Raw genomic sequence first — 27,720 nt, forward strand, 5'->3', positions numbered from 1 at the left:
TAGGTAACAGAGATTTCCTACTGTAAACATAGTTAGAAGTAACTAGGGTACATGGGAAGCTGACATTGGAAAAGTAAACTGGGGGACAAAAATGTGGTTGACTTGACATCGTAAAACAGGTTACATAATAATCCATAACGAGGGTCCAGTACTCCAGACCCCCCAAAACAAGGTTACCAGCAAGTGAAAGATGGTCAAAGGGCAAAAGGCTAAACCGTGTGAGATTCTGGGTTTGGGGGCCCTCAGGTAAGACCCACCTCCCTCTGGACCTCAGCCTACCTGCCTGGGGTTGGAAAGTATTTCTGAGCACCCTTCCCTGCCAGCTCTGACATGGTGGACAGAAGACTATTTCTGACATTCTTGAGAAGGAAGGCTTTGTCCAGACAGGAGCACATTGGGAGGAGACAAGACCTTCAGAGAAGCCCTACCTGAGCAGGAGGTGAGAATGTAAACGAGGGCGGCGATGCAGCTGCTGCTGATAAAGGCCAGGAGCATGTCGTTGTTGAAGGTTCTGCGCACCTCATAATCAAAGAGGTCTGTTCCCCCATAAAGAACCTGAACTTTGCTGGGGGAAGGGAGGAACATGGAGAGAGAAAGAGTGGATTAGAGATGGCTGTCAACACTTGAAGGAGTGGTATAAATGGCAGATTAGATACAACAGAAGACAGATTAGTGAACTGGAGTATCTAAACCAAAACATTAAAAAAAAGAAATAGAAAAGTAAAACCTAGAGAAGAGCATTTGACACATGAAACTCAGTAAAAAGAGCTAACATTCATGTAATTAGACTCCTTAAAGGAAAAGGGATAGAGAGTGAGGTAGAGGCAATATTTGAAGAGACAATAGCCAGGAAATTCCTAAAACTGATGAAAGTTATCAACCCATGGCTTCAAGAAGTTCTGTGTACTCCAAACAGAACAAAGGAAACCACACTGACATAAATCATAGTAAGACTAGTGATACCAAAGACAAAGAGAAATCTTAAAAGCAGCCACCGCCCAGCTGGGAGTGGCTCAGCAGTTGAGCATCGACCTAGGATCCAGGAGATCATGGTTCGATTCCCGATCAGGGCACATGCCCAGGTTGTGGGCTCAATCAAGGACTCTCTCATCACTGATGTTCCTATCTCTCTCTCCCTTCCTTTCTCTGAAATCAATAAAGATTTAAAAAAAAAAAAAAGGCAGCCACAGAAAAAAAGACAGTCATTCAAAGGGGCAACAAAAAGATTGACAGCTGACTTTTCCACAGAAGAGATGGAAGTCAGAACACAATGGATCAACATCTTTAAAGTATTAAAAAGAAAATAACTGCCAATTTATAATTCTAAACCAGCAGAAATATGCTTCAAAAATAATAGTAAAACAAAGATGTTTTCTAGGCAAACAAAAGAGGATTTATCACCAGCAAACCTGCACTAAAAAAAAAAAATACTAGAGAGTTCTCCAGAAACAAGGGAAATGATCCCAGAGGGAAACATAAAATTGTAGAAAGTAATGAAGAGCAACAGAAAAGGTAAATATGTGAGTAAATATAAATGAATACTGACTCAATAAAATAATACTGTAATGTCTTATGAGGTTTAAAATGTATATAGAATTAAAATGCATGCACAAAAATGCACAAGGCTGAAGGGTTATAAATGCAGTGAACTGTATTCTAAGATCCTAGTATTATCAGAGAAGTAGTAAAAGTGACAATTTGTATTATTCTGTAATAATTCAAGGTGCACGTTGCCATCTCTTCAGTAACCAATAATAGAATAATAAAAACGATTTTATTAATCCAAAAGAAGGTACTAAGTCAAGTCTACAAGGGTCCTGGTTGTCACCACTCCTATGTAGCTCTGTGGGGATAAGAAGGGGAAGAGAGGCTTTTTACCCAGAGCAGAGGTTTTGCCTCAGCAGATGAACATATCAGGCAGAGGTAATCGTTGGCATCTGAAACCCTGAAGATCCTTGTAAGGCCAGCCCTTCCCAGCTTCCCAGCTCAGGCAAGTACCTTTCCCAGGGGTTTCTTTCTTCCTCCTTCCCTCCCCCAGACAAATCCCTACTAAGGTGTTCCTGACACCGCAAGGGGCTAGGCCTATAGAAATGAGCCAGGAACAATCCCAGCCCTCAACAAACTCATACTCTATTGAGACATAATTAAACCAGACCTTCCTCAAACTTTAATGTGCAAACAAGTTACCTGGAAATCCTGTAGGTCTAGGAAAGGCCTGGAGATTCTGAGATTCTGTAGTTCTAACAAGCCCGCAGGTGCTGCGGGTACTGTTGATTTGAGGACTGAACCTTGAGTGACAAGGAATTAAACAACTGAAATACAGATGGACAAAGCTATGATGACACTGTAGCTCAGAGAGGTGAAATAACTCACTGAAACTCCCACAGCTAAATGGAGTAACTGAGACCTGACCACAGACAGATCTGGCTCCAAAGCCTGCGTATGCTCTTCCCTGCCTCCCTTAGGGAGAAGGAAGGGGACTGTGGCAGGGGGTAGAAGGGCATTTAATCCAGCCTCAGGGAAAAGCTTCCCAGGCTGGATCTTAGTGGATAAACAGGAGTTTCCCGGCAAAGCAGCAGGGCTGGGAGGAGCTCCTAATGCAACAACTGGCATAGAAAACACAAGGGTGGGGGCTCTGCATTAGAAAGCCTGGATTTTAACCTCATTCCACCTCTTATGGGCTTTGTAATTTTGGACAACTTACTTAACTGTGGTGTGCTTCACTTTCCTCAACTGTAAAACAGATATAATCATAATAGCACCTACCTCATTGGGTTCTAAAAGGTTTAGAACAGTGTGTGGCACAGAGCAAGCACTCAATAAATGTTAGTTGATTATTACAGTAGTTGCTCAGTGTAAAGCATGAGTAATGGAAAGAACGTGCCCCTGGCTAACTTGGCAGGGCAGGGGAAGGGACTTCAAGTCACTGGAGTTACTACCCCACAGGACTGACAGATGAATGACCTAATGCACTTTGCTGGTGGGGAGGGGCCTAGTTGTATTCTCAGACACAAACCCGAAGGCTTGGAGGACAACCAAAGCCCCCACTACCCAAAGTGCCCACCGTCCAATCTCTTAGCTCATTTTCTCCTGACTCCAGAAGGGTAGCAGAACTCATTATTCCCATTTTACGAGGAGGAAGACTGAGGCCCAGAGAAGTGAAGTGACTTGTCAACTATCTCCCTGGATATAGAGGAAGGGAGGAACTCCTCAATCCCCGGCTAATACTCTTTCCAGAAAGCCCTCAAGCACCACTGCAGGAGAAAATCAATACTCAAGGCCTCCAGGGCAAGAGTTTTAGTATTTCCTACCTCCTCCACTGTTTGTTCACTAGCCACTAGGGGTGATCAAGAAAAGGAGCCTTTGACCTGGCAGAGAGATGGCAAGGATAGATCTGGCTCTGCCCTGATTCGGGAAGAAAGACTTCCTAGGAAAAAGGCTGCAGGGAAGATCTGGGGCTTATGAGAAAGAAGGACTTGGAAACCAATTCCCTACTCTAATATGGCCCTTTACTGGTATACACATGGGCAGGTACATACTGGTGTGGCTGGACCCCCTACCTAGTAGACTGCTTGGCCAGCATGGCCACGTAGGTGACCACGAAGCTCTGAAACTTGGCCCGCTGCTCCTCCCAGCGGTCATCCACAGAGTAGTAGTTGGGCAGGGGAGCTCCAAACAGGATCTCACTGCGCAGGAGGGAGCTCTTGAGGTTTTCTGCAGAGAGGCCCTCGTCCACGTACCAGTAGAACTCAGGGTGAGTCATGGCCAGCTCTAGGGAACCTGTAGGTGCAGGGCGGGGGGGGGGGGGGGGGGGGGGGGGGGAGGGAGGGTTGCAGCTGTAAAGGAGCTCAGTGGGTCATCTCCCACCAGCCCTCCTTCAGGGTCATCCTACTCTTCTCAGCACCTCACCCCTTCTAAGGAACTGGGGAACTGCCCCTCAAGCTAACTGTTCCTAATGGGACAGAGGGACGGTTTAGAGAAGTCCCAGCCCTGCCCGCCAGGCTGCTCCCACTAAATTGACATTTTTATTGCTGTTTGAATCCCAGCTAATTCCAAGGCTCAGTCTCTGCAGTCCTGCCTTTGTCTGCCTAGAACCCTGCCCATGCCCCCCTTAAAAGACACACCTAAGCCGCACCCCTACAACCATTCTCTTGCTTTGCTCCATCCTTCAAGTCCTATCCCTAATTCACCTCCAACTACTCCCACCTTGGTGTTCCTTCAACCCAAGCCACTCCCCTAAACTTCCTCTTGACTACCCGCCTGTTCTCTCTAAGCACAACCAGCCTCCCCTTTAACCAACCTCACGCCCCACGCTTTCTCTCATTCGTCACAGCGTTAACTGCCAATCCAGGTGAGCGCCCAAACCTCCTTCCCGTCCAGCCTGGGATCTCATCTCACACCCAGCCCTGCTGCCAACCCTTCCCCGCGTGGCCCTCGGGCCTCCCGGGGGCTCCGCTCCAGCCTGACTCCGCCTCCCAGCCAAGTCCCTCCCCGCCCTCCTCCCAGCCTCTGAAGTCCTGAGCCAAGAGTCAACCCCCCAATCAACCCCCCAAAGGCGGTCCTGCCTCCTTCAGGAGCCCCCTGGCCCCCCCACCCCCTCCCCTCCCCTCCCCTCCTCACCCCTACCCTCCCCCACCCTCCCCTCCCCCACCCTCCCCCCCCACCTCCTTCAGGGCCCCCTGACACCCCCCCCCCCCCCCCCCCCCCCCGTCTCCTTCAGGCTCCACCCCGCCCGCAGCCGCCCGCTCACCGCGGATGTCCGCCAGGTCCTGGCCCATGCCGTCGTAGTAGATCTTGCCGCCCCTCTCGGTGGGGAAGAAGTAGGTCATGAGCGAGCTGGGCGGGGAGCAGTAGGAGTAGGAGCCGAGCGGCAGGTCCTTGAGCACTTCGTGGGGCTTCCAGCAGAACTCCCTGAAGCCCGGATGGTCCATGATTTTGCGCTCGATCTCGTGGATCGTGACCAGACGCTCACTCGTGAAAATGTTGCGCTCGGCGTCGCCACGTGCCAGGAAGATGAGCTCGATCCGCCAGTGCGCGTGCGCCTGCGTGTTGGTGCTCACGTACGAGCGCGGGTAGTCCCAGCGCGAGGCGCCCCGGCGGGCGCGGCTCTGATTGGCCACGGCGGGCGGGGTCCTCACTCGGCTCCGCCCACTCTTGTCCAGCCCCTGAGTCATCGGAACTTCACTCTGATTGGCTGCCATAGCTGCCAGGGTGGAATCACGTCGAAGACGCCTGCTCCGATTGGCTGCTGGCTTCCGGGCGGGGGCGGGGTCCCACCACTCGCCGGGGCTACACCGGGGTGGCGCGGCAGGGACGGCGCGTGGGCCCCGGGCGGCCCTTCGCGAGCGGTTGCCGAGATGCAGCTGCTGCAGCTGCTCCGAGATGAGGCGCTGCAGCGTCTCCGAGGTGAAGTCGGCCAAGTCGCGCCGGTTGCGCCCCCAGGACCCAAACTGGGACTTAAGCGCCAGCGCCAGGGCGTCGAATCGCTGGGAGGCCTCGTGGTTCCGGATCTCAAAGGCGTTGTAGGAGATGTCGATGTCCAGCGGCGGGTAGCAGAGGAACATGAAGGCCGACAGGGCCATGGGGATGCTGCAGCCCAGGAAGAGCACCAGCCCCGCGCAGCACGGATTGGTGAAGGCCCAGCCCAAGGTACTCCAGAAGCCCGAGGCGGGGGGCCGCGGGGGCAGGGCCCAGCGCCGCCAGCAGCACTGCCCGCCCGCCCCGGCCTGGGGCCCGGGCTGCTGCGCGCTCCTGCAGGCCTCACCCGTTGCGTCCTCGTCCTCCTCTTCCTCGAGCCACACATCCTGCAACAAGGGGTCATCCTCCGAGTCCATCGCCTACAGAAGAGGGAGAGAGTCAGCAGGCTGCAGAGAGGGGGGACCAGGCCAGGGCTGCAGTCGCCCAGCCCTGGGCACTCACCCGCCCAGTCATACCCAAGTACAAATACTACAATGGAATTGCTTCCCGCAGGCATTTAAACTCAGCCGAACTCAACCACATGTGCACAAAGCAAAAAGAAAAATCCTATTTGTGCATCGCTGCCCCCCCTCCCCAACTAGATCGTGGCTTTCAAGGCCACAGAAAAAGGAGAGCCCCAGCCCCACTGCCAACAGAAGAGATGTTCCTCCCTGTGGGAGGGAGAGTCGCGGGAAATTCTGACTCTGCACGATTCCCCCAGTTTTTGCTGCGTTCTCTGATTTTAGAACTCACGGCCAACGTGAGGTGTGTGACTCCGCTGCAATTATTGTTGATGAGCAACTATAAAGTACCTTCTAGAAGTATCAATGTAGAAGGGAAAGAACATGCTCTTTGGAACAAGACGGGCCCTGTTGGGGTCCTGGTAGTGTGAACATTGGCAAGGCAGTGAACCTCTCTGGAGCTCAGAGTCTTTGTAAATGAGAGGTGGCCGTTCCTGCCTCACACGATTGTAGGGAGGAGGGGCCAGGGTGGGAGCATTCTGCAGTCTGTGTCTGTGTAGTACATTAGTTATTTTATGTCACATAAACAGATTTTTTTGCTGCCCTTCGGGGAGTGTAATGTGCCCAGCCATTGCCCATGCAGCTGTGCCAGGGCTAGATGCGGGTCATGGCTCTCCTCAAGAACTCTCAATACCTCCCCACCCCTTCTGTGGGACGCTGCAGCTGCAGCCACTGTTTGTCAGGCTCAGACCACTTAACATGCAGCTCCAGCAACGTCAAACCTTTGGGCACGGGCAGGGGCCAGGCATCTGTCTCCCCAAGCCTTGGGAACAAGCAGCAGGAGGGCCTGGCAGGAGAGGGCAGGGTTGGGCAGCTTGAGGACTCCAGCAGGGTGGCCTGAAGGCAGGAGGCCTCCTGGCATCCCTGGGCATGGACTGTCCCCCTTGTCCTGCCTGCCCTCTGAATGGAGAGAGACTCATTATTGAGTTAGATGTCAGGCAGTGAGAGAAGGAAGCTAATTATGCCAGAGCTGGCTAATTAATGCTGTCTTTCCTATTAACATTCTCCGGAATGCTTCATTTCAATTAGACAGTCAGTTCGGGAAGGGGGGGGGGGGGTGGCTGCCGGTAGCCCAGGGAAAGTGAAGAAGAGAGGGTGAGGGGAAGGAGGGAAACAGAGACAAAGAGACAGGACAGGCGAGAGATCAGGGACAGAGAGGAGAGGGGGACTGGGTGGGGGAAGACAGACACCCAAATAGGGAAACAGATGAGCAGAGTGAGCAAGGGGTGTGACGGTGGGTGGGAGAGGAAGAGGGCACAGCAGATTTGAAAGGGAGAGAAGCCTGGAAGGGGTGGGAACTGCTCCTGTAATATGCACGATTCCCATCAATGAAATAATTAAACTTCCCCTTTCCGGTGCCCCAGAGCAAGCCTGATGAAGAGGTACGAACTGCAGAGGCCTGATTTGTATTAGCAGAAACTCCTGAGTGTGAGCCAGAGGTGGCTCTGACTCACTCCATCTCGAAAGAGCAAAACCAAGTCTGCACATGGAGGTCGGAGGTGGGACGTAGGGGCCTGTGGGAGCCTGGGCCCCATTCCCAGCCTTCAAAGGAAGCCTATGGTGACACGGTGGAGGGGGCAGCGGCCACTTTGGCACCTTTTCTGGAGACCAAGTCCATCCACCTCAGCCTCTCTCAGCCTGCCTTTCAGGGTGTAAGTTTACAATGTGTTAGTGTGTTAGGGGGTCAAAGGCCAGGATCAGGATTCTGTGTCTGTCATAGCAGCTCTCCTTGGGTGACTTGGGGGCCCCTCTATCCCACTGCTACTCCACTAGGAATGCCTCTCCCTTTCCCAGGTGTCCAAATCTAAAGCATCTTTAAAGGCCTTACTCAAGTGTCACCTCTGCCGAGAAGCCTTCTCAGATCTTAACACCCCCTTCCCCCTAGCTGGCGGGTAAAGATTATTAGGGATGGAGAGGGAAAGGCAGTGGAACAGTCAGTGTTAAGAGCTATGGCTTTGGAGGCAGACAGAAGGGTGCAAAACACAGCTCTGTGACTTGGGGCAGGCAGTTTTAAGCTTTCTGAGCCTCAATCTTCCCATCTGAAAAACTGGGCTAATGGTAGTCACCACATTGGTGTTGGAAGGGTAATGTACACAGAGGCTGACCACAGTGCCTGGTAGGTGCTTTAGAAATGATAGCTACTAGTCTGCTTCTCCCTAAAGGCCATGAACTCAAAACCCACATGGCACATTGTATTTGCTAAAGGTGGCCTCAACAGTATCTCCCTTTCCGCATGCTTTCCCCATAATGTGACTTTGAGATTTCTCCCATCAAGAAGTAACTCCTGCATTCCTTCCCCTTGAACCTGGGTGAGCCACAGCCGAAGTGGTGCTCTGGGACTATTGAGGCTAGGTAATAACGGGAGATGCACCTTCCACCTGGCTCTCCTGGGACACTCATCCTGGAAACCCAGCCACCATGCTGTGAGGAAGCCCAAGCTAGCAGAGAGACCACATGTAGAAGCTCCTGCTGATAACCCAGCTGACAGCCAGCCTCAACCCCTGGACATGTGCGTAAAGATTCCTCCAGCTGATTCCAGCCCCCGGTCATAGGGTAATCCTCAGGCTTCAAGTCTTCCCAGCCGAGGCCCAGACACCGTGGGGTAGAGCTAAGCCACCTGCTCCTGTGTTCTGTCCTGACCCACAGAGTCCATAAGTATGATTCAGTGGTTGTCATACATCACTAAGTGTTAGGATGGTTGGTTACGTAGCAGTAGTAACTGTCTGACATGTGACCCTATGCCCTGGGAGCAGCATTTGCTGGATTCAAGTGACCAGAAAATTGGGCACAGCCATTCTGCCATCCAGTGTGACAGCCCCACAGCTGGGTGGACGTGAACTCCAAGGGAGCAGGGACTTGGCTGTCACGTTCCCTGCTGGGTTCCCATGGCCTAAAGTAATCCTGGAGGCGTCAGTGCTTAGCAGGTATTTGTTGAATGAAGGAAGGAAACAGAATCTCTGAAGAATCCGGGTTATGTATGAGATAGAAAGCGCTTTGCCACGGACAGAGGAGTCAGACACCAAACCATGAAAGCATGTGGCAGGGTATGGTTTCTCCTGCCTGAGGGGGAAGGACCCCGAAGAGCATGAAATGGACAAGCAGGGAGTGGGCTTGGGTTCTTCGTCTCTCATCCCCCCCCCCCCCCGCCACCTGAACGCCCACCTTCTCCTTCCACCCCTGAAAAGAAAAGCTGCCATGTGGGCAATGGCACCACACTGCTGGTCAAGCGACATGTCTCCAGACCTGGCTCAGCCACCAACTGTCTGTGTCCCTAGGCATGTCCCGTCCCCTCTTGGGACGCTGTCTCCTCTTCAGGGTAAAGGCCCAGGTCCCTCCAGCTGTGGCGCCCCCAGAATCTCCAAGAGGCCCCAGTCTGCAGACCAAGGAGGGTGGCTATCATCTGAGAGACCCCACCAAGCCGAGGAAGGCCCCGCCGGTGGGCAGAGTCTGACGCTGATGCCTCAGCTGACAACCACCTCCCCAGGCCCCTCCCCTGGATGGGCTGCAAATCTCGAGTTTGTTTTCCTTTCTCAAATGACAGGAATTGATTAGCTTAGCATGGAGCTCCAGCTGCTGCATGGAAAGGAGCTAAGGGTAGCTCCTTCAGTACCTGTCATGGCTCAGAAAGGAGCCTGAAGTAGGACTGATCACAAGGGGCTACAATCAATCGTGCCTCATGCTCTCCCATTGGGTGGGCTCTTGGCGTGGGCCCCTGCTCAGTGACCGGCACGTGTGCTCTCTCGCTGTCTGTCCCTCTGCCTGTCACTCACACTCAGAGGTGGTCAAAATTAAACTCTGGGCTGCCAGGGGCACGCACCTAGGTGGACCCTCATCTGCAGAACCAGGTCCCCTCCTCTTAGGAAAAGCAAGTGGGGCAGCTGCCTAAAAGGCAACAGCAGACCCCGGGGAGCCTCGGAACGAAGAACCTGGCCCAGGTTCAAGGGCCGGGCTTGGGGCAACTCAAAAGTCACATCTGCAGCATGATCCCAACTTTACCACAGAAAAAAATAAATCCACATAGATATGGATTTTTTTTAAAAACCATTAAAGGGATTATCTCTGGGAGGATAATGGGCGATTTTAATTTTCTTTTATACTTGCCTATTTCCACTTTTTCTGCAATAATCAGGTACAGTCTTACTTTTAGAACCAGAAATAAATGCTATTTAAAAATAGAATGTGTGTGCATGTGTGTGGAAGAGGTTTTGCTAACAGACTGACTCTTCAAGGAGCTCCCATGGCAGGCGTGGGAGGAGGGTCCTGTCCTCCAAGGAGCGAAAGCAAGCCCTGTTGGCTCAGGTGGCAGCAGGGAGATCCTGGTTGGGAAGCAGAGGGGCCCCGGGAGACAGCAGTTGGCGAGTGCCAGTGGGTGGGCGAGCATGGAATCGCCTGTTCCCGTGACGGAGGGAGGGGTCTTTAAAATGGGCAGGAGGCAGATCCCAGCCCACGGGGCCCAGAGACACATCAGCACATCCAGCCCAAGTCCTTCATTACAGATGGGGAAACTGAGGCCCCGCAAGGAGAAGGGACTTACCCAAGGTCATATTTCAGCGGCAGAGCCAGGGCTCTGGGCTCGAAGGAGTGTTCGGTTGGCTCCGTCACCAGATTTTGGGAGGAGCTTTTAGCCCCAGGGAACCACCAGACTTGCTGGACCCAAAGATGATACAAGATGACATGTGGACCCAAAGGTCCAAAATAGGGGGACGATTTTTTAAATTTATTTTAAAAATAAATTTAGCCCCAGGGAACAACCAGACTTGCTGGACACAAGATGACATGTGGACCCAAAGGTCCAAAATAGGGGAATGATTTTTTAAATTTATTAAAAAAAAATTTTTACTGAATGTATTGGGGCGACACTGGTTAATAAAGTGATACAGGTTTCAGGCGTACAAGTCTGTAACATCATCTGTACACTATTGTGCGTTCGCCACCCCGAGGGAAGCTGTCGTTGAGGGCTAAGGAAGGGGACATTCTTCAAGCCACAAGCCAGATGACTTGCCCATCTGGACACGACGGGGCTTCGGTGGGAGGCCACGTGTGGCCTCAGACGCCCCCAGCTTCCCCCCCGCCTCGCACTTCCCAGAGCAGCCCCTGGGGCCGCGGCCCCCGCACAGCCGGCCCGCAGCCCAGTTTACAACCCTCCCGCCAGTGGTGACGGATCCCTTCCTTCTTTATTCCCACTCCAGCCAGACTACTAAAAGGTGATCCGCAAAATCACATCAGCCATGCAGATTCGACTTAAAATACGATATGTATATGTCATTTAATGGCAATTAGGAGCTCATCAGCTTCTTCCTCCTGTTTGCCTCCCTGGCTCAGCTCCGCTCCTGGGAAAACATCTTGGGGTCTTTGGTTCCTCTACCCTTGGGCTGAGAAATTGCGCAGAAGTTCAAAAGGAGATATTCTGAGTTGAACGGCTCCATTTACCCCTGAACGCTGGTGTAGGGACACCGTGTCCTTGTCTGCTTCCTGCCCCTTCGATGAATTCAGCTCACCTGAGGGGAGAGGAAGGGTGGGGGAGAGGAGGGCTCTGTCCTAAGTCCCCATCTTCCTAGGGTCTGCCACCACTCAGATGCCCCGGCTAAGTGCCTGCCACCCAGAACCCCAAGTTCTTCTTGGAGGCCTGGGCACTCCAGCTCAGGCCAGGAGGCTGCAGAAGGGTTGAAGACATCGAGGTCAAACTGGGGCAAAACCACACAGGTGGGGGGAAGCCAGGAGCTCAACTAGCTCGATGCAGAAACTCTGGGGTCCCAGAGTCATAACATAATGAGCTGTGCGTCCACCATGTGCATGTACTCTACTCACCCTCTCGTGCTCACATGAGCCCTGCAAGGGAGCATCACGAGCTTCCCCATTTTACAGAGGAAAAGCGATCAGAGAGGTTAAGTGACTCCCTTGGGGTCACACAGCTAATAGGGATGGAACTAGTGTTTGAACCTCAGGCCTACCGACCCAAAGCCCATGCTGTTTACACCATTCCCAGGAGCCCTTGAGCTCCCCGAGACCTGAGATGTCAGTACTCACTGAAGAAGCCCACTGCCCTTCAGCAAGCCCACCCCATCCCCATAGGACCAGAAATCACTCAGGTCTCGGCATTTCTGCTTTCAGACCTGCTGTCCCCCAAGGAATACACCATCCCCATGGGCTAAATTTGCAAGCAGAGGGCAGGAAATTCAGAGGGACGCTCCTCCCCACTAAAGAAGACCTGGGCTTATTGATTGGGAGCCAGGGTGGGGGTGGAGAGGGGAGGAGTTGGGCAGGGGCTCTGTGGTGGTCCTCCCAGGACCCTCATTTCTCAAAGGACAGCAGGCTGCGGGCATGGAGCCTCTGAAGGACAGCTGGCCGCCCCGGGCTGACAGCTGGTGAGGAAGCTGTGGGCACTGACTCGTAAGCCCAGCAGCACCATATATATCAGGCAAACAAGCTCTGCTCCCGTCAATATATCTCCCGGGAACCAGCCGGCACCAGAGGAACCAACGTTAATGGTCACAACAGCCACTGTGACTGTCCCCTGTCCCATGTGTTCTCTGGCTAGTGGGCTCAGGGGAACAGAACTGGCCCCCAGCACTGGAGGACACCAGGTTCTGAGAGCACCAGGGCCTGCACCGGGCGGGGAGGAGGGAGCTAACATGGATTTTGCAGTCAGACTGACCTGGGTTCACACCCAGGCTCTGCCACCAGCTGGGTGCCTTGGGCAAGCCTCAGTTTCCTCATCTGTAAATCGGGGACGGTGGTGCCCCACCTGCTGAGTCACAGCAGCCGGGGAGAGGCCCGACCCTGGCCCCGGCTCACAGCAGGTCTACACTCAGCCAGAGCTGCCTCTCATCCTGTCCCGCGTGGGCCCTCGGGCTGGAACGGCGACCAGTCACTGGTGCACTAGTGAAAATACAAATGCCTGCGCCGGACGGCAGATCTGGCCAGTCAGACTTGGGGAGGGGGCAGGGGTCTGTATTTACACCATCTCCCCGGGTGACCTGTTGCAGGTGGTCAGGACCGTTCTCCCCCTTCCTAGTCTCCTCCAGCAGGTGGTCCGGCCCGTGACCTTCCCCCCAGTGGGGCTCACACTGGCTGCACCTGGCACTGGCATGGACTCAGCCTCCTGGATCTATGTCCAGGGCTCACGCCTTAAGGAGCCTCTTCCCCCAGCGAAGGGGGCCAGTGCAGAGAAATGATGACATTTGGGCCAGGAACAGGACTTTATGTTCCGGGGTTTGGGGAGGGGACACACAACAGGCCACCCAGATCTGCCAACCAGCTCCCCCGGGAGGGGCCAGGCAGTGAAAGAAAATAGGCGGCCAATTGCTTACTACCTGCCAGGCCCCATGCAAGGGGCTTGGGCGGGGTGCTATCCACCCACTGAGCATTCTGTGTGCCCACCCAGCACTGAGCACTTTACTTAATGTCACCTCTTGTCCAGATTCAGCTCCACTAGGCCGCTCGTAGCGGTGGAGCTGGGACCTGAGCCTCTGCATGTGGGAGTCAGAGCCCATCCCTTTAGCCACTGGCAAGAGGAACCCCACCAGCCTGCTGTGTGACCCACTCCTGCCCTCCCTCCCCACCCCTTTCTGCCTACACAACTCAGGCCTCACAGCCCAGACCCATCAGGCCTGGCTCCTGGCGCCCACCAAGCAGGCTTGTATCTCTGAGGAAAAGGCAATAAAAGCTTAATAAAGCCAGCAACGCTTACAGAACTAGTGAAATACTGCCAGCCCCTCAGACACTCCTCGTCTGAAGGGTCAGGAGGTTCCTGAAAACTGCCACTGTGCGCCTTGGCCGCCCTGTCCAGGCCGCCCCCTCCCACCACCTCTCCCCGACCCCCAGCCCCAAGTCCTGGCCGCTGACCGGAGTCTGTGTGAGCCCAGAGGACCCACTGGTCCCAGCAGCCAACCACCAGCTCCCCAGCCCCCAGATTGCTGCGTTAATAAAAAATAAAAAGATTCCAGCAAAATAAGACCAATAACCACGGCCATAAAAGCCAAATTGGATTCCTTCCTGGCTGATGAGCTCGGGGCCCTTCTCTCTCTCTGAGACCCGATTAACAAATATGTAAAACAATTCCCCCGGCATCTCTGCATCCAGCCCGGCCAGCTCTTCCTGGAAGCTCAGGCTCAGGAGCCAGGGAAGGCGGAAGCAGGGGATGGGTGTCCGGGGCAGCCCAGTGGCCCCCTGAGGTTGAGAGTAGGGACCTGCCCTGCCACCAGCCTGCTGTGTGACCCAGAGCAAGTCACTTAACATCTCTGGATGGGTTGTCCCCCATCTGGGGAGAGATGCTCTCTAAAGTGGGCTCCTCCTCATCTCTAATCAGAAGCTATTGTATAACTTGGGGGAGGGGGACAGGGTGGGTCCTGCTGTATGGCTGTCCCAAGTGTCAGGAACCACTGGCTTAGCATGTGCTGGATACCGTCAGCTTCGCTGGGACACAGCAGGTGGCCGCCTGCCAGGCCTTAGCTTGGGAAAAGCTTGGGAGACCATGACCTTTCTCTTCCCCACCGCATACCCAGACCCCATCTATGGGGCCAGGGATGCTGCAAGACTCTCCTGGGTCCGGCACCACCAAAGAGAAGCTTGAGGTCAATTGGGAGCTAACAGATAAGAAGGCACTGAATGGCCTGGCCGGGGGCGCTCAGAGGTTGAGCATCGACCTAGGATCCAAGCAATCTGGGTTCGATTCCCGGTCGGGGCACATGCCCGGGTTGCGGGCTCCGTCCCCAGTCGGGGGCTTGCAGGAGGCAGCTGAGCAATGACTCTCATCATTGATGTTTCAACTCTCCCTCCCTCTCCCTTCCTCTCTCTGAAATCAATAAAGACATATTTAAAAAAATGAAGGCACTTAATGAAAAGTGACCAAGCCCCGCAGGGGGCCACCACAACTGGCTTGGGGTGGGGGGTGCCCTGGAAAGGGACTGTAACCCCAGCCTCACTGCTTGGAAAGAAGGTGAGAAGCCTTAGGGAAAATCTCCCCCTCTGAGAACTCAGGGCTCCCCCAGCCCCTGCTGCCTGGGTTGTGAAGGGTCCAGGAGACCAGCCCCAGATGAAAGGAGCATGACAAGGAGATGCCAGAGGCTGCTCAGGCCTCGTGTCCCCAAGGCAGAGGCACTTCTCTTCCTGTCCTTGATCCCCTCATCCTGGGGACCGGATGCTGCTGCATTGTGTAGCATCTCACAGCCTGCAGGTCATTTTCCTACAGGGTTTCCAGCCTTAGGAATTATTTCCAATTTGCAAAGAAGAAAACTGAAGGTAAGAGAAGGGATTTATTTAAACCTGGTTTCTGAGCAGCTCAGTACTCTTCTCACTATATTAGATTTTATTAGACTCTTACATGTTTGAAAACTCCCAGAGTTCTAGAGCCAGCTCTCCCAAACCTTGCTGGTGCGCGCACACACACACACACACACACACACACGCACACACACACACACACACACACACACACACACACACACACACACGCACACACAGCGTCTGCCCCGGAGTCATTCTGGCCATAGTCTAGGCACAGCCCTGGCTGTGTGGCAGGCTCCAGGAAAGGGGGCCAAGAAGAAGCATCAGGAGCTGACACCCAACTTCACCATTTGGGGGGCCAGGTAGAGACGCACCTTCGGTGCCCACACAGGCCCGTGGCTCTGGGGAAGGGCGTCCTGGCTACGCTGTTGATTGACGCTCAGGCGTACAGAGTGGGAAGAGGGGGAAGGGGTCTCCAGGAGGTGCGTTCAGTACCCCTCGGCACTGGGGGCCAGCACAGAGGCCCTGCCAGGGTGGGGTGTCTGACACGGGCCCTCAGCCTCAGCCCACCCTTCATGATGGTGCAGCTGCCTACGGGGACACGGGTTGAGGGTTGGAGCTGAGCAGCCAAAACAGAAGGCCTGGGATGGAGAGCAGATCCCCAAGTACCACCTCTCAACTCAGCTGCCTTTCCCATAAAATGCTTGGGAGATTCAGGACCCCAGAAACTGAGAACTGCTGTCCTTGGCCCCAGAGGTCAGGAGAGACCCAAGGAAGCTACCTGGGCCCAAGAATCCCAGGCCCCTCCTGTCCCACCCCCACCCTGCTCAAAGGTGCAGCATTATCCTACATCCAGTGGGTACCTCCTTAATCCTTCCACAATAGTGGGGCTCTGTCTCCCATTTGCTTGTGACCTTGGGCAAGTCTTTTCTCCTCCCTGGGCCTCGGTTTGCCTTTCTGTCAAATGGGAGAGTTGGATTCAATGAGCTTTCAGGTACCTCCAAGTTCTGTTATTTGGAGTTTCCAAAGGGTCAGACACAGGAATGTGACATGAGAGAAGATGGGGTGACTTAGGGCCAGGGGAGCAGCTGGGAAGGTGAAGAGGGTTGCAGATTTCTCAGGGTGTGGAGGCTGCAGCCTCCATCAGCTTTGCAGCCACCTGGGTTCCAAAGCTGCCATGGCCAGGAGCCGAAGAGGCCCGGTGACCAGAGGTCCTGCAGAACAGGATGGGGGTGGGGTGCAGACTATTTCTCCCTGACCCTGAGCTGAAGGGGGTCCCAGGGGACAAGAACAGGACCCTTCCCTTTGTCAGTACGTAGAGTCTGGTTGGCTCCACCCAATCAAGGCCCTGGCTGTCAAAGTCCATGAGCCCCAATCACCAGTTCATACCTTTTCCGATTCATTCATTCACTCAGTCTTAAACCCTTCACTGGGTGGTGCTTGCTACAGAAAGTCCTTAACAGGAAGGTCTTTCCGTTAAGTCTTCATTCCCTTAACTTTGCAAGGTCTTGAACTCCCCCCCCCCCCCCAGGCTCTGGGAACCTTCCCACCCAGGTCCGTTCTCATGCTCATTAAGGCCCGAGAATGCCCCTGCCCAGCTCCTGCTCTGCGGCTGGGAGCCATCTGCTCCAGGCCTCTGGAGGACGGGGTCGGACAGGCAGACGCTTGCAGGGCCCGTGCAGGCTCTTCGCCAGCCAGTCTGGGCCCCGCTTCCCGGGCTGGGGGGGGTGGGGTGGAGGGGGTTTCTCCTTTACCTGCTGCCTTTCCCAAAGCCCGACCTTCCTCTGCCTCAGCCTAATGCCTCTCAGGCCTGGATCGCAGAGAGGAGCCAAAGCCGACATCCCGCCTCTGGGAAGTCCTGAGAGGACGCTGTAAAACCCGCAAATAGCTCCGACACTTGGAGTGCGGTCCCCTACGCCACAAGTGGCGGGTTCCATTGCTGGTCAGGGCACATACCCGGGTTGCGGATTCGATCCCCGGTCGGTGTTTCTTTCTCACATTGATGTTTCTCTCTGTCTTTCTCTCTCTACCCCCTTCCCCTCTCTAAAAATCAATATAAAAATAAAACAAAATAAAATAAAACCAGCAATACTTTCAACTAGGAATTTCCCACATACCAGCATGTCTAGAGCGATGCAAATCCCAGCTGTGTCTACAAGGAATGAAAAGGGGAAACATCTGGATCGCCGCCAGCAAAGGCCTGCCAGTCTGTCAGATGTCCACATCTGGACATCTGAAAACGTTGACCTGCTCGGTTGCTTGACAGCCAAGGAGCAAATGGTCAACCCGAGTCACCCAGCCAACTGGGACGCAGCTCCAGTCCATGCGTACGAATTACCCAGGTGACTGAAGGATCCAAATGGTATTTTGGTTTCCGTCACACTCATCTTTAAAGACCCAAATCAAGTTAATAGAAAGGTCAAAGTGTGAGCTTCAGCCGCCTTACGGTGGCCGTTACGGCACCGGGGCCAGGTTGCCGGGGTTTGAGTCCTACCTCCACTGCTCACTAGCAAGGGCTCGGTCTCCCTGCGCCTCTCATTTCTCATCCTTAAAGTGATATAATGATGCCACCTCTCTTTGAGGGCTGGCACGGAGACGGAGTGATGACACCTCAGAAGCTCTAAGCCCAGTGCCTGGCAGGTAGTAAACATTCAAAATCTGTTGGCCATTATGACGACCATCATTCCCTCCGGGTGATCACCCTGCAGAACTCCTCCGGCTCAGATGTGAGAGGCCCCCAGGACAGTGCAGAGGCCATCACAGGAGGGAAACAGCCCTCCGCCCCAGGCACCGCGGGGACATGCCTGCCACAGCGGGCCCAGCTCCGCGCCTCGCCAGAGACCAGCAGATCACACTTTCTCCTTCTCGGCGGGAGTGGCTTCCAGCTGGCACTCGTGTCCCCTTTATTAACATGGTTTGGCAAAGGACGCGTCGTCCAGGTGCCAGTACGCACGGCGGATGCTTCGGGCAGATGGCTGGGCGGGGATGAGTCTTCCCTACTGCACCCCTCTCCCACCAAGGCATCGGCCGGGGGGACACCCAGGTGGACCGCAGGCACCACCCCTGGGAAACTCTCCTCCTGACCCGGGAGTGACCACTTGCCTGGGTCATGTCCTCCGAGTCCCAGTGGACACATGGGTCCCTCGTCCACTTCTGGCGGGGGTCAGGCTGAGCCGTCACTTATCCCTCACCCCTGCTGGGGCGGAGGTCCCAGGGCGGGGATGGGAGACGGGGGAGCTGTGCCGGGGCAGCGACAGAGGCTTTCCCACTTCTGCGTGTCTAGTGCCTGGCGCACAGTGGGGCTGCTCAGGCAGACACCGGGGTGGGGGTGAAGGAGAAGCTTTTTAAACCTCTGGGCGCGTCTCCCAGAGCATAGCTCCCTGGTTCCCAAGAGCACCCCCATCAGAGACCTTCCTCACTCCCCCTGGCATCTAAATCCAGGTCAGTCCTTCCCATTGTCCCCACCACCTTCTCCTTTCCAATGGTCGAGCTCACTGAAGACAGCAAGACGGTCATCTGCCACCCAGTGGCACTATCCAAACTTCCAGGTCCCCACTCGGGTTCCCTTGGAGGGAGGAAGCGGATGCCAGGGCCAAGGGCATGCCCGGGGTTCTGCATGCCTAGTGCGGTCTCCCGAGTTCAGGGAGAAATACGGAGACCCTGTGGCCCTAGGGGCTGGCCCCAGACCCCGCCCGGGCTTCCTCCTTCCAGGATTTGGCGGAGACACGGCTTCTGCGGGCACAAAGGCCGGCCAGCAGGACGAGGCCGGGTGTGGTATGAACAGCCGGCTGCTGTGGGTCCGCTCTTCCTTCCCTGGCTTTGCTCCCAAACCTCCCTCCCCGCAGTAAACCTGCTGGGGGGGGCGGGTTCCGGGGCCCAGCTCCCTCTTCACCGGCTGTGTGCGGTCTCAGGCGGTGAGTCAACCTCTCCGGCCTCAGGCCCTTCCATTGTGAAGTGGAATTAGAACACCCCGGGCTGTTGTGGGGTCACATCAATTCATATTCGTAAAGCGCTTAGCACAGAGGCTGGCACATGGCAGATGCTCTGTATTCGCTAGTGTTGTTCATGATGACGAATAGGTGGGGACCCGGGGCAGGCCACCAGGGCCAGGCTCGATGCTGGGGATGCGGAGGAGAGGGCCTGGGCCGTGGAAGCCAGCGGAAGAGTCGGGTTTACTGCCTGCGCGGGTCAGCCCCCTTCGCTGGTCCCTTCTCACACCCCCGGCAGCCAGGCTGGCTCCCCGCGTGCCAGTCGGGGATTCTGAGGTCAGGCTCCGCCAGCGTGCTGTGTGATGCGGGGCAACTCACCTGCCCTCCCTGAAATAACCTCCCCGACTGCAGGGGCCTCGTGCAGCCCTGGCTGCTTATGGGGTTAACGGATCTTTCCTAGTCCAGGCCTCCCAGTGACTCCTGCCTGAGCCCATCCCCCCAGGCAAAGATTCCCAGCTCTCATGGCTGGGGACAGGACCCGAGATGCACACAGTTCCCGTCCTAGCTCAGAAGTCTTAGGTCCCCATCTTGCGCCAACGAGCGATGGCCAGAGCTAAACTCAGGTGACAGTACCGCCCTTCACCCCTGACCCAGGAGGCAGAGGAGTTTACATGCTTTGAAAACTATCATGTAAACGGGTTTCTTCACACACAAAATATTTGTTGAATGAATGGAAATGAATGAATGGGCAAACGAACGAATGCCAGAAATAATGCAGCGCCCCGGGCGGTGGCTCAGCCGGCTGGCACACCCTCCCGGACACCAGAAGGCCTCGGGCTCGATAGCCAGTCAGGGCACGGACCTGGGTTGCAGGTTCGATTCTTGGTTGGGGTGAGTACGAGAGGCAACTGACTGATGTTTCTCTCTCTCTCCCTCTCCCTCTCTCTCTAAAATCAATAATTGAAACAAATAGATCCTTGGATTAGGATTAAAAAGTAAAAATAAATAAAATAATGCAGAGTACTGGGCAAAATAGGGGCTCTTACTTTATGCAGATCAAAATCTGATCCCAACTTGGCCTCTCCCAGCTCTGTGGCCTTGGGAAACCTCTGGGCTCCTCTGAGCCTTGATCTTTCCATCTATTAAATGGGGATAACAGTCCATATGCCATGAGGTGGTTGTAAGGCTAAATGAGATAGGACGTCTAAATGTCTAGCACATGGCACATAGTAGGCACTCAACAGACGGAGCTATTATTATCAGTATTGATATTACTAGCCTACTGCTCCCATTAGAAGGCAGAGGACCCAAGGCCATCAGCCTTGTCTGGTGCCCATTTCCGAAGAGCTACCACCCAGACACGTAGTAATGGAAGTTCTCCCAGCCCTGTACCTTCCAGCTGGTGAGGAATGGGGAGCACGGCCGGCTGGCTTTCTGGAGGCCAAGCAGGGAGTGAGCTCGGAGTGAGCTCGCTGGGGGAGGCTCTGCCACCCTCCCTGGGCTGGTCCCAGGAGCGCCCATGCCTCCAGTCTGTGTCGGAAGCCGGGGCATGAGCTGCACTGTCTGCCCGTGAAACGGGACTTTGGGAAAACATGCATATTTGTAAGTTTATTTCGGGCCAGCACGCTCTTTATTTATTGTCCCTGGGCTTTGCATTTGGAACCCAGCTAGGAAGGGTGTTTTGACAGACTTTGACACTGCTCCTCAGGCAGATACGCTCGGGTTGGGGAGGGTGGGCAGGAGGAGGAGGAATCCTAATGACAAGCCCCCTTCCTCAGCCGGGACTAACCGACCACCAGGCACCCCTGTCTCACTGTCCCAGCCCTCAGCTTCTCCATATTTGGGTGGGGGGAGGAGTATAAGAGGTTCACATGGGGAGACAATTTCAAAGAGGGGGAAGGGAACCAAAGAGGCCAACCATTGAACTTCCAATCATAACAACACTACCATCATCATCAACACCAACAATGCCATTAAGGACCACCATTGCCACCACCACCACTATTTTTGGTGCCTATTTTTATGACTGACTGTGGGCTGGCTGTTTGTCACTAGGGAAACACCTCCTCTTTCAGCATCTCAGTTTGTTCATCTGTAAGGTTGATTTTTGCAGTACCCAGCTCATGGGGCCGTGGAAAGTGGTTGCTTAGCCAAATGGTAGGGATGACTGTCTTCTCTCCCAGCCTCAGATCCTGGCCAGCTGCCCATGGACAGTCTATTTTTGAGTCTTAGGTCTTGGGGCTGATTGCCAAGCCCCTACCCACCAGGCACGGCCTCTAAAGCTGCTCTCAGCTAGTCCCTTCTCTGTGAGTATTTACAATCAGAGTTGGCCTTAGACAACTTCATCTGCCTTTGAATGACCAGAAGAGTGGAACGGAGATGGGGGAACAAGGGAAGTATGTCTAAACTATAGAGAAAAGGGCTTAAACCATGATCCCAAGGCTCTGGGGTTCAGGAGATCCAGGTTTAAGTCTTCATTCATTCATTCATTCATTCACCAAGCTTCCACCAGCAGAAACAGTAGTTCATACAGAGGATACACTGACAGTAGAATCAATGCCTGCCCCAATGGAGATTGGGTTTCAGCTGTGTGACCTCAAGAAAATTACTTGCCATTTCTGGTTCTATAAAGGAAATCATGCGAATATCCCTTGTTTAGGGGACAGGACGTGGGTGCTATGAGGAAGGGGAAAGGTACCATAACCTCTGGGTTTAGAACCCCAATATTCAATCCACCCACACTCAAGAGACTCATGAGAGAGTCAATGTCCCACACTATTAGGACCAACAAGAGACCCTGAAGGTCACTTCAACCTGCCCTGTTCCTGTACAAACAGGGAGCCTGAGGCTCGGCTGGTCTGTGGCCAAGCTGAGACTAGCTCCGACTTGCACTCCAGAGCTCCTTCCACCACATCATGCTGGGACTCTTCCTCCTTCAACCTAGTTTCTGGATTTTAAGGGCAACAGCAGGAGTGGTGTCAAAGGGCAAGCCAGGGCATGGGGGTCAGATTGTCAAAGGGTCAGATCCCCAGGAAGTGGGTGTGGAATTGCTTGCTGTGGAGTCCTGGCCCCTGGGAGAGACTGTGGGGACTCTGGCACATCTGGCCCTGGAAATTTTCCTGGAAAGGGGGCAGAGGCTGCTGAGGCCATGGGTGCAAAGGGGCGTGTGTCAGACTTCCAAAGAGGGGAATAAGGGTGCAGGATCTGCCAGGAGAATGGAGTCAGCTCCCCCTAAGAGTCAGCTCTACCCACATGGGAGTAGACTGAAGGCAAGTTGGGGAGAGAGTGGAGGTGGCTGGCAAGGAGAAATTGGAATCGGCAAAAAAAGAGAGGGAGCGTTGTGTGTGAAAGATAAACATGGGGGAGGAGAACAGAGCAGGCAAACAAAGACACAGGAAGTGCAAGCGAAGAATGATGCAGAGGGGGGCACAGGCCCTGGCTGTAGATCTGTCTGGAGTAAGGTCTGAAGGAGGGGCTCAGAGCCTAAAACCAAGACTCTGCAAGGCTGGGTTTCTGCCTGCAGCTTCCACTGGGCAGAGCCTCCTCCCTCCATTTGGCAACCGCCCTGGTTCCTGCCAGGGTCCGGGTCTGCTCTGCCTCCCCGGAAGGAGCAGGACTGTGTGTGTGGTGTGTGTGGTGCGTGTCTGTGTGTGTGTGTGTGGTGGGGGCTCTGTGACTGACTGGGTATCCCTGTGAGCACGCGGCAGTGAGCTCTGGATTCAGGATTATTCAGGTGTCCGGAGGCAGCAGGACCTGGAGCGGAAGATGCTGCCCGGGTGGCTGGTGCTTGTGGGAAGATCTGTGCTTGTCCACGTGCTGTGCATCTTCCCCTCCGTGCGTGGATCGTGTGGACTGTGGGTGGATGTGTATTTGCGCGAGTGGACTATGAATCTGAGTGGGGCTGTTTGCGGGTGGCCTGTAGATGTGCGTGATCCCCACACAGATGGGTGCGCATGTGGGCTCGTGGGGTTTGAGCGCCCAAGGCCGCCCGGGCGCTGTCCGCGGTGCTGACCCGGGGGTGGACGGGAGGGGATCTGCGCCCAGACCCAGGAGGGGCTGCGGGGCGCTGGCGTCGGCTTCCCCAGCAGAGGGGGGCCCGGAAAGGAAGCCTCCAAGGAGGCGCCTTCCTAGCCTAGCTGCGCGCCCCCCCCCCCCGCCCCGCCCCCTGGGGAGTTGGGAAAAGTTCCCCCAGAGGCGGGGCTGGCTCACGGGACTCGGCACCGATCGCTCCAGAAACCTTCCCGATCCTCGGTGCCCACTGCCGGCCGCCCACCCCTCCTCCACCCTCAGCGCGCGGCTTCCATCCCCGCCCGGTCCGCCCAGGAGGTCTCGCGCGCCCATGGACCTGCGGCCCGGTTAACCGGGCCCCGGCACCCGGGAAAGGTCCCGCTGACAGCAGAAGCGCCCTCCCTCCGCTCTAGCCCGGACAAAAGCCCCGATACGGGGCGGGTTGGGGCTGATGCTCAACTTTTATGGACTCAGTCATCCCCCCGCCGCGAGGAGCAGGGAGCAGGGGGCAGGAGGTCGGAAGCCTGGCGCTTTCTGGACACCCACCTGGCCCGTGCAGAGCCGGGCTGCCGGGGCCCGCTGGGAGTCGGAGCCGAGCTGGGGACCGGCCGCGGGGGGCAAGCTCTGGGCTCTGCCCACCACCAGCAGGCTTTCCCGGGGCGCTGGGTTCCGAGGCCCGCAAGCCGGGCTGGCTGGGGAGCGGGAGAACTTCACACCCCCCCGCGCAGGCCGGGGTAGGGGCGGCGCGCAAGACTTGCCCCTCTCCCCCGAGCGGTGCAGCCCCCAGCCCAGCCCCCGACGGCGCCCAGCGGCCGTCGCACTCACCTCGGCGGCCACGAGGAGCGGGCAGAGCCGCGGGCGCCGGAGGGGCCGGGGACTGCGGCCACCCCGCCGTGCGGACTGGTCCCCTCGCGGGAGTCGCAGGGAGAAGCTCTTCGGAGCGCAGGAGGCCCGCGTTCCCTCTCCGCTCCGGGGCGCACGGCCCGCGCACACAGCGGCGCGGAGGGTCGTCCCCAGCGCGCTACCCCGAGCGCTCCGCGCCGCCGCCTTTTATTCGCCGCCCGCCTTTGTTTGGGTCCCGGCTTCTACCACGGGGTGTGGGGGTGTCCAGGGCGGGCTCCGAAGCCGCGCCCCACCCCCAGCCACCCGCGCCTCCGGCCTCCGCACCGCCGAACCTCGCGCGAGCGGCGGGAGCGGGCCTGTGCTCCGCCCGCACCGCTGTCCCCGGGGCCCGCCGCCAGGCGCCGCCGCGGCCACCGCCCCCCCTGCGGGCGCCGTCCGGTGGTACAACCGGGCTCCCGCCGCCGGCCGGCTGGGGCTGCGAGCGGCGCAGCGACCCCTGGGGGTCGGTTCCCGTCTCTGCAAAGGGCTCAGGCCTGCCCCCCCCCCCCCCCCCCCCCCCCCCCCCGAGTTTCCTAGGTTCCCGCCTAGTCCACGCAGCCTTGGCAGGTCATCAGCCTCCTGGACATTCGAGGGCATCCCTGGGTCTCCTCCGGAGGGAGCTGCCAAGCCCAGGCTCCTGGCACCGTCCCTTCCTCCCTCCTCCATTCACCTCTCTGGCACCAGAACCCAGAGCCATGCCAGCCCCAGGACCCGGCATCCTTCTCGATCCCCTGGCCAGAGGACCACAAAAGAAGCAGCTGGGGAGCCACAGCCAGTGCCTGGCCCATTTCTCTCCATCAGGGCTCAGAGGGCATTGGCACTGGTGTCACCCAGGGAGAGCCAAGGGGGATGCCTCTAAAAAGGATCAGCTGCCAGCCCCCAGCTGAAGGACTGAGGAGGGAAGCCAGAAAGAAGGGAGGCCATTGCCACTGTTGTGTGAGGGGTGAGCCAGGAGTTTGTCATACAGAGTGTGTGCTGAGGGAGCAACAGGGAAGACAGAGGGATGGGTGAAACACAATCTGCCTTCGGGAAGTTCCCAGCTTACGGGAGAAACAAGAACGTGGGTGAGTCTTAAAATGAACCTCCAAGGCCCATACCTACAGGCAGATGCTCAGCCCATGTCAGTTTCCCCAGCCCTTCCTTTTAAAAAAGAAACCCCGAGCTGGGAGCATCTCTAACCTCAACGTGCTCAGTGGAGCTCCTGCTCTGTCTTTCTGGTGCGAAGTCCCCAGGAGCCATACCCACTGGCTGGCTGCCAACTGGACACATTGGCATTTATGACCCTGGATGCCTTGAGAGCTCATCTGTGCAGAAGCAAATGGCCTGAGCCAGTGTCCCTGCCCCAGCACTCACTCCCTGTGTGCTCAGGGTCATCAGAGGAGTCCCCGCCAGGGGACTCCTAGCAGCTCGTGATGGCCTGGAAAACAGGGTTGGGGGCAGCTCCGGGCATGAAGGGTGCCACCCTGAGCTGTGAAGGTGGAGAGAGAGAGACGAGAGGTGGAGAGTGTATGTGTCACCGCCCCGTGACCAGAGGCCAAATCTGACATGAGTACAGAGAAACAGCGCCGCCCCACAAACTCCCAGTCCCTCCTCGGCATCTCAGAGGGAAGGCGGGGAATGTGCAGCCGTGGGAGGGGTGGGAGGCAGGACAGGAAAAGGGAGCAGTAAGGAGACAGAGTGTGTTCCCAAGCCCAGCTGAGAGCAGAGGGCTTTGTTTGCTGGGTGAATGGCTTACTCTTTTCAGCTGGTTTGAAGGCTGCCTCCAAGAGCCCCCTCAAAGTTCTCCAAGGCTCCTGCACTGTTCCTCCAAGGCTGACAAACCCACAGGGAGTGCCATTGATGTGGCCCATGGTGCCGTGCCCCCCTCCACCCACAGCTGCCCCCCCACTCTTTTGGGAACCATATTAAGTGGATTGGGGTCCCAGCTTCATGCCACCCCGCTGGCTACAGCTGTGGCCACCTTCACGACACCCTCCCCGGAGCTCCCTCTGGCCTCCAGGGACCTCCAGATGATCTCCATTAGGGGCTGGGCTTGCTCTGCCCTTGAGGGGGGACCTTCTGGGAATGGAGGGTGTAGAGACAGAGGCCCTGTGAGTGGGGGAGGAGGTGAGGAGTGTGGTGCCCACGAACACTGGAAAAATGCAATTTTCCCAGGCCATCAGCAAGGTTTTAAAAATGCAAATGGAACTGGGCCTTTGAAATATGCCTGCCATAAAGTAGAACCGGCGGTGGCAGCGGGAGCTGGCGCGGGGATGGCAAGTCATGAGAATCCTCCTCCTGGGGCCTCATCGTCCGACTCCCTTCCCTTTAAGTCCTGCTCTGCCTGCAGGCTGCCTGTTTATGGGGGCCTGGGAATCCTGGGCTCAGAGGTCCCTGCCCAACCTGAGGGCACGCCCCTGAAGCCTCCATTACCTCCAGATGTTAAATAAAGATGACTCCAGTGGCCAAATGATTGGCCCGGCCGACTAAAAGGCCACAGAAGATAAGATTCTATATCCCCCCTGGCTCCCACTCCAGAGCTGTCTGGTGGAAGCTCTTCCTGAGCCTGATTTAAATGCCTTTTGGTGCCGATAGGCGGCTTCCCCTGCACTCTGTCTTCACGACTAATTGAAAAGCCGTCTTTTGTAAGGGGTTTGAGCTACAAAGGGCTGCTTTGTCCTTAGCTCCCATCCCTTTATTTCTATTTCTGTTTTGTCTCCGACTGCCTCTGAAGTAGAGCCTCTGAGCTCAGCATGGCTTCCACCACTCCCAGCAAAGCCACACATCTGTTCCGTCCCTTACCAGCTGTGTGACCTTGGGGAAGTCACTTCACCTCGCTGAGCCCCAGTGATCTCATCTATAAAATGGGGAAGGTAAAAGTACCTGCCTCACAGTAGTGGTTACAAAGAGTTTATTAAATGAGACCATCTCGGTGCAAAAATAGCCTTTAGCACAGTGCATGGCATAGACCAAGCTCTATATAACTACGAGTTGCTCTTCCCCCTTCCCTGCCTCCTTCTTACCTGCCGGGAGGAGATGGCCTAGCGGCGTCCATAACACCTCTCCCTTCTTGGCCCCAGCCCCGGCAAGGGGGCAGTAAACAAATCAAGTCCTCCCACCAGATGGCTGAGCAGCTGAGGGGAAGAGCATATGGGGAAGGCTGGGTGTTTCTCTTTTAAAATACAGTCGATTAAGACGGTCTCTCCTCATCCCAGCATCAGGGAGCAGAGCAGTCGCATAGATGAGTCACCTGCCTTCCATCAGCTACACACTGACTCTGAAGCTCTTGGCCAGTGAGTGAGGCCAGTGAACTGAGGTGGGCTGCAAAGGGCTTCAGATTTACAAAACGGAGCTTGGCTTCTCTATGCGTCTTCTACCAATGGTATGACCTCCTGCAAGTCATTTCACTTCCCTGAGACTCAGGTTCCCCAACTGCAACATGGGAGTATCATGACCTCTGTTTATAATGTGTCTGCAGCGATTGCTTCCGCTGAGGTGGGGCACGGATTTATAGGTGACAGTCACATATATAGTGATAGAGTTATATAGTTATGGTTCTACACAGAGAGATTATGATAGAATGATCAGTCCCCGTTTCCATGACTTTCAGGGTTGATTGCACTTCATGGGATATAATAGATGCAAAAGAGCTCAGGAAACTTGCCCAAGTTCATGGTGAGCGCACCTCCGACTCAAGGTCATGTAGCAAGTTAGTGGAA

At 55.8% G+C, this 27,720-nt stretch overlaps 1 protein-coding gene across 1 annotated transcript in view; it reads right to left on the reverse strand.

Annotated features, from left to right (window-relative positions):
• Positions 1-24,095, reverse strand: part of DISP3 (dispatched RND transporter family member 3) — a 40,955-nt gene extending 16,860 nt beyond the window's left edge. The window contains exons 1-4 of the mRNA XM_087820110.1: positions 23,966-24,095; positions 4,751-5,837; positions 3,561-3,780; positions 429-565 (exon numbers count right to left, since the gene is read on the reverse strand). Coding sequence (XP_087676236.1) covers positions 429-565; positions 3,561-3,780; positions 4,751-5,834 — 1,441 coding nt within the window. The 5' untranslated portion in view covers positions 5,835-5,837; positions 23,966-24,095. The remainder of the gene's footprint in view (positions 1-428; positions 566-3,560; positions 3,781-4,750; positions 5,838-23,965) is intronic.
• Between the last annotated feature and the right edge of the window lie 3,625 nt (positions 24,096-27,720).

This window comes from Miniopterus natalensis, chromosome 9 (genome assembly GCF_054644295.1).
Source record: "Miniopterus natalensis isolate mMinNat1 chromosome 9, mMinNat1.hap1, whole genome shotgun sequence".
Lineage (NCBI taxonomy): Eukaryota > Metazoa > Chordata > Mammalia > Chiroptera > Miniopteridae > Miniopterus > Miniopterus natalensis.